Source organism: Pyxicephalus adspersus, chromosome 2, assembly GCF_032062135.1.
Source record: "Pyxicephalus adspersus chromosome 2, UCB_Pads_2.0, whole genome shotgun sequence".
In the NCBI taxonomy this organism is placed as follows: Eukaryota; Metazoa; Chordata; class Amphibia; order Anura; family Pyxicephalidae; genus Pyxicephalus; species Pyxicephalus adspersus.
Window position 1 is genome coordinate 80,361,581 of NC_092859.1, and position 7,141 is coordinate 80,368,721.

Below are 7,141 nucleotides of genomic sequence, written 5' to 3' on the forward strand. Positions count from 1 at the left end.
ACAGTGGTAACTATTCCATTTCTTTCAGTAAAAGGTTTTTATCAATATATGTTTTTATTTATTTAACACTTTGTTTACCACTGAACTTAGTATATTATTTGTCTTCTGATACAAGTTATACTATTCCTCTTACAACTGCTGTGTGATCTTGAAGTGACCCTTGAAATGTTCCAAGGCAGTGTGTCTGAGTAATTCTGCACTCAAGCTTTTATATGCAGGTGCAAGAAATTGTAGACTTAGTAGTGTCTTAGCTTTGTAATGTGACCCAAGAAACCAACCTCTTTAACATTCTTTTCTTGACAGCCGTCCCAAGTCCCCTCTGTCCCCTCACTGCAGGAGAGGATGAAAAGTGTTAAACTTGCCTATCCTAAGTTCATTTACTTAAGGATGAGGCAGGATAAAATTAGAAGCTAATGATACTATCATGTTATTCAGTTATTTTCACCTTAATTGTTCTTTCCCTATTATTAAAGGTCCTGCATCTTAAAACAATCCAACAATGTAGAAAACAATGTAGATACATAGCTAATATCAATAACAAGTTGAGCTCCATAAAAAATATTTCTGTATTGTCATGGATAGTGGTTAGGGATCAGAATCTCCAATTTTTATTTCTGTATACACTCTATGGAGAATTCCTCCTACTTTCTGTGAAGTGCTTGTACAAAAAATGAGTAGAATGTTCCCTAGTAGGGTGACAAACAATATTAAAAACAAGTTTAATTTCTAAACCTTACTCTCTTTATTTTTTTTAGTCTGGAGTTCCATTTTAAAGGGAACCCATGAAGGTTTACTTTTATTATCACCTTCTTAAAAAAGTACATACCAACCCTTGTTTAGCTTTTCCACTCCCCATTCCGCCATTGGGAGAGAGGAAAGAAAGCCCTGTGTAAGGTCTGAGTCGCTCTAGTTGTTTGCACAATGCTGTGAAATGTTCTCTTGCCCAATGTGACAAGCTGGGGCCATTTTCCTAGCACCAGTGGGATCCCCATTCCATGAGAGGAAGTTGAATGAATCACATGATTCTTCATACCTGGAAGAATTAGGTGTTTTCTTTGTTCCCATCAACGGAACAGGGTAGAAACTAGCAAAGATGAGAATGTGCTGTCTGGGTGATGGACAGTAAAGCAAATCATTGAAAAAAAAGACCCCCCTACCCAGTACGGCACAGGTACAAAAATACCTTGCCGGGGTTTTAACCCTTCTTTACTTTATCTAAAATAAAACAAACATTTATGCCTTTACCTATACCTTTTTAACACTGTGAATAATGAAAAGAAACCTATAGTACAGAAATGAAACAGTGCATGGACAATTGTGCGTGCCTATATCTATCACTGAATACAATATAAATTGTTATTTATTATACAGACCTTTTTTTCATAAAGCCTGAACTAGCTTTATGTACATGCCAGAATAATGTGAATTGCATCTTGTCACAGATAACAATAACCGTGTAAAGCTAATTGCGGATGCTGGTGTGCCTGGCTCAGATTACATCAACGCGAGCTATGTGTCTGTAAGTATAAAAATACTTCATGGTAAACCACTCTGGTTAAGGGAGCAAGTCTAAAACCACATTTCAAACATCCCTAATACTCATGGTATGTAGAAACCTTTGAATCATTACTCATGTTCTTCTGGCACAGTAATTACATTCTAGTTACTTTTTTATTAAAAGCATCTCCAAATGATAAAAAATAGGCTGACAGAATGAAGAATAAACACATTCATAGAAGTAAAGGTGTCTAAGTATGGCAGAGGGAAAAACATCTATACATAAAAAACACTTTTTTATGCTTCATCTACATCAAAAAATGATCCTTTAGTCAAGTTTCTGATCCTATAATCTCTGTTTCATTGATAGATATTTCACGATTTATTTTTTGAAGAAGCAAAGTGGCAAATAGATCTTCCCCTTGCCATTCCCAAGATAAAAGTGGCCACAGATGAACTCACCAGCATTAAAAATTAAATTAGTATTTTTATGAGATTGACTTGGACATTCGAACCTTCAGTTTAAATCTACTAAATACAACATACATCCCAGCTGTATCAAAAAGTATTTCCTCTGCAAGCAGCTACAGAATAAGGCTTTTGCGCTTTGTGGGGAAGCAGCGGTCTTATTGCACAGGTCCAACATGCCACTCCTACTGAATCATAGCTCTAGCTCTGCAATCTGCAAAGCTCCTGCTTAGAGCTGATTTGAGAACTTCCCCCTTAGAGAGCAAAGGTCCCTTTATGCAGTATGTTGGCACATTATAGGATTTCTACCAGATTGTGGTTGATTTTTTTAGGGTAAAAAACTTTAGGACTTTGCAAAACTTTTAATTAGAGTGAAATGCAATGACTTTATTTAAAACTTCAGTTGAGCTTAAGGTGGACCTTTCATTTTGGCCACACTATATGAAAGGACACTTTCAGTAAGGTGCTGTGAGCTGTTAGTTTTTATGCACAGTGATACATGTTGCATGGACTTGCAGTCCTCACAAACAAAAATTCTTCACTCAGTCTCGGAAGTCACATTTATGGATCATAACTTCCAAACTAATGCTAAGGAATGAGAGATTGCTGAAATCACACATTCTGCATATCAGGAAGATTTCAAGATTATCCTATTGACAAGACTATTCTTCTCTTTCATTGTGTTATACCATTTTTTGTCATTTTAGGGGTACATATGTCCTAATGAGTTCATTGCTACACAAGGACCACTGGCTGGAACAGTGGGCGACTTCTGGAGAATGGTTTGGGAAACACGAGCAAAGACTGTAGTAATGCTAACTCAGTGTTTTGAAAAAGGCAGAGTAAGTTTAAAACAATTTGGGAAATAAATACATATATAATACAGTTCATATTAAATGTGGCACTTTTTCAACAGATCAGATGTCATCAGTACTGGCCAGAGGACAACAAACCAGTAACTGTTTTTGGGGATATTGTCATCACTAAAGTTGTTGAAGATGTTCAAATTGATTGGACCATCAGAGACCTGAAAGTTGAAAGAGTAAACAATTAACTAATATTACTTTTACTTACTTTTTATTAATTTCCATTTTCTTCACTATCTTCTATAGTAAATGCTATAGCTCATCTGGTTTTGGTTACCACTACAGAATCGATTAAACTCGATTTTTGTGCATCTTTTTTCTTTTTTAATGGATCATAAACCATAAATTATCTGTCCAATAGCTAGACATCACTTATTTACCAATTTATTACTGGCAGGTAGCCGCAGTTGGTCCCTTGCACCTCAAATCAGAACAGGACTTTAGTGGATGTTTACTGTAGCAGCCAACGTTAGGCTAAAGACACCACTGTTAAAAATTATCTGACTTGTATACCTTAAGTACTATAAGAACACAAATTTTAGATTTGAAGGAATATTGTGCTGGCAACATATTTTCTGTTTTTTGGTGCTCTGCTTCAAAGCAGACGTGGTGGTCACCCCTTGCACATCAACCCTATGGCTGTGAAGTGAAGTCACTCTCCAAGATTGCTTGGTTGTTCTGTAATTCTGCCATTACTACATAAATAAATAATTCATAATGGGTATGCCTCTCAGGAATTCAGCTTGTTTTGGCACAATACATCTCGCAGTTATCTACATGCTTGTTTGTGTGTGACTGAAACAACTGAAACCATAAAATCGGCTTCATATTGAGACAATTAGCATTTACAAAGAATTCAACATTGGCAGAGTTCATAATTGTTGGATGATAAGTCGTCTTTAAATCAAGGATTACAAATTTCTTCTTGTAGGGAAAAGTGCTTTCATTTATATATATATATATATATATATATATATATACGTTTTTTTAGCAAATGTTACCTATTTTGATGTTATCCAATGTTCTATTTTCCTTTTCATTAGGAAAAAGTAAAAAAAAATGCCAAACCACTTTTACTTTGCGCCATTGTACATTTTTAGTTTTGGTTTGTATATAAATGGTGACTTTAATAGCTTGAGATATTAAATTAGTAAATATTAAATTATTAAAACCATACTACTCCCACCTAAATGTTTTTTCCATGTCTTTAACTTTTGTATTGCCTTCTTTACAGCATGGAGATTTCATGATGGTTCGCCAATGTAATTTTACATCTTGGCCGGAACATGGAGTTCCAGAAAACACTACTGCTTTAATTCATTTTGTAAAGATGGTTAGAGGAAGCAGACCTCATGAAAATACACCAACAATTGTACATTGCAGGTAAGTTATCATTATAATACTAAGGATAAAGAAGACTAGCAAGTTTAAAATTAGTAAAAAATGCTTAATAGGAATCCAAAAAAAAAAAAAAATACTGACCATCTGTGACCTTATCAGATTTATCAGGTTTGGGGAATAACCTTCCTATGCTTTCTTATCCAGGCAGAGGTTTGTAGTGCTACCATCCAAAACTACATACTGTCCAGTAGTCACTTTTTACCAGCACCTTATAAAGAGCCAATACTTTGCCCATAAAGTGAAAAAAAAATACTTTTACCTGAATAGGTAAAGCACAGGTTCACTTTAAACTGTCCATTAAGCTTTAACAAAAACACCTGTAAGAAATACCCAATACATAAATTTGGTATTACCAAGGCTCACATGGTTTTAAAATCTAATATATATAAGAACCCTCTCTATATTACATTCCTTTGAACTCTATAACTGTTCTAAGAAAAACAATTGTTTAAAATGTTAATAACACATGCTATTGTACTTTTATCAAAGAAATCTTAATTTGAACATATTATATGTTAATCTTCTTTTAAGTGCGGGAGTTGGAAGAGCAGGAGTGTTTATTGCACTCGATCATTTAATTCAACACATCAACCACCATGATTTTGTGGATATTTATGGCCTTGTAGCAGAGCTTAGAAGTGAAAGAATGTGTATGGTTCAAAATTTGGTAAGTAAAGAATATCTGCTGTTATCTAACCCTTACCAGTTCTGTTATATGTTTGTGCATATGCACCATCTATGGTGTGTACAATGAAAACAGGAAAAGCTCTGTAGTTCTAGTTTGTAACTAGGAGCTACCCCTGAGCTGTTGATTCATAGTTGGCCACAGTCTATCAGACAAAAAATGGACATTCATGATCAATGTATTAATAAAATATTGGTCAAGAATGTCCAAGTTTTGATTTTCATTAAATTAGAATGAAATTGAACACTAACTTCTAATCCAGTTTTTCTCAACTTGGGTTCCTCCAGAGGTTGCTAGGGGTTACTTGACAAAGCAGCAGTTTGTGCCTCTTAGATCAGTTTTAATAACACCAGTGATCTTTCTGGCTATCTGTAAGGGTAACATTCTTCGCAATGGCCAACAATGTAGGAGGCATTCGTTCTACTGACTCCCACATTGATGTAGTGTGAATTGTGGATATTGTATTTTACCAGGGGTTCCATGAATACCTTAAAAGTTATTTCATGTTAAAAAGGTAAGAAAACACTGTTCGAATCTATTTAAAACCTTACATAATTTAAAAATCTGAGCCTAGTCTTGTCATGTAACTTGAGAGTTGCTCAGACCTGGAGAAAGGACTGCCCACCACCAATGGAAGGACCCATGATGTCAACAGAGTGGTCTAAGGACTGTGGGGGGAAAAGCAGAGGAAAAATTGAGTCAGGACAGAAGGAGCTCTTGGATATTCAAAAACAGTACATGTTCTATATTAGTATAAATAAATGAATGCTGTATCGGGATTACATGTGTTGGGACTTTGACCCAGGGAAAATCAAATGAAAATGATTTGATAGGTGAAACTTAGCCAGTTTTATTCCAGTAATACATTGAACTTTGACAGCTGCCCAAATTCACAAAGTAAATCAGTAAAAATCAGTAAGTCTTATGTTTCATGAATAGACCCCAACCTACAGCAAAGGCAAGGCTTACCTGAACTATTTTCATAATTTCCAGATTCTAGAGACTTTTTTTATACATAGCACACAACCACTTTACCCTGAAACAGGAAACATCAGTTAATTACAACAATAATCCTTATTGCCTGGTATCACAGTAGATAGAAACAGTTTGTGCACTTTAGCTTTGGTTACCCTAGAGTTCAATGTATTCTGTGGCTATAGTCAATACCTGATGTGTATCAACCCTGCTTGTTTGTAATCAGCCATGAGGGTTTTATCAAAAAGAGTTTAATTTTCCAACAGCAAGTCTTCTTTTTTTTCTGTCAGGGCAACTAATAAATAACTCTTGATTTTGTTGGAAGGAAAATACATTGCCTATTTTACTTCTATGGTACTCTAAAGCCATCTATTTCTCAGTAAAATTACACTTTTTCCAAACACCCTTGCAAAGGTGCAAAAAAATTATATATTAGTTCATCATAATTTGCAGGAAATGTGCATTTTAAAAAACCATGTTCAGAATACTTAGTAGGTTGGCTAAAAATATGGTTCCACATATTGACTTTTTGGTGACTTTTAGTTTTTTTCTTTCTAAAAATGTATGCAATTAGACAAATGTGTGGTGTGACTAATGATTCATGATTCTTGAGATCCCTATCTTATTTGCATAGGTAGACTAAGTTTTTGTTGTGACCTATACTCTGGCATGAATCAGAATGCAAAAAAAACATGAAAAATAATAAAAATAATACCAATAAAAAATACGTCATAAAAAAAATAATTGATATGACTAAATCAACTGTATTTTTTTTAACAAAAAAAGTATGGGATGTGGTGCATACTGTACTAATACTAACATCTTTGTCTCACTCATTCATAGGCACAGTATATATTTTTACACCAATGTGTTGTGGACTTATTAGCAAGCAAAGGCAGTAACCAGGCCATCTGCTTTGTTAACTATTCTGCCCTTCAGAAAATGGACTCCTTGGATGCCATGGAAGGTAAACAGGTTCACACTGGAGCTACGGGCACCGATTTGGGCTGCCTTTCCTTCTTCTCCTCTCACAGAATAAATCCTAGAATTGTCCTGATTTGTTCTACTTGGGTTTAACATTAATATTATTATTACTATTGTGTTAATATATAGTGCCAATGTATTACACAGAGGTTTTTGTATGTTACTAACTGTCCCTTCACCTCCATGACCATGATTAATGTCTAACAGAGGTGAGCAGAATGAAAAAAATCTGACTAGGTTTGAAAATTCAAACAAAGTTTTTTTT

At 34.8% G+C, this 7,141-nt stretch overlaps 1 protein-coding gene across 1 annotated transcript in view; it reads left to right on the top strand.

Moving 5' to 3' along the window:
- PTPRQ (protein tyrosine phosphatase receptor type Q) overlaps positions 1-6,859 on the top strand; it is a gene marked incomplete at its 3' end in the record, with an annotated part of 149,680 nt that extends 142,821 nt beyond the window's left edge. The window contains 6 exon segments of the mRNA XM_072401206.1: positions 1,443-1,519; positions 2,673-2,807; positions 2,882-3,007; positions 4,066-4,214; positions 4,764-4,899; positions 6,736-6,859. Of these exon segments, the coding sequence (XP_072257307.1) occupies positions 1,443-1,519; positions 2,673-2,807; positions 2,882-3,007; positions 4,066-4,214; positions 4,764-4,899; positions 6,736-6,859 (747 nt within the window).
- Positions 6,860-7,141: the final 282 nt, after the last annotated feature.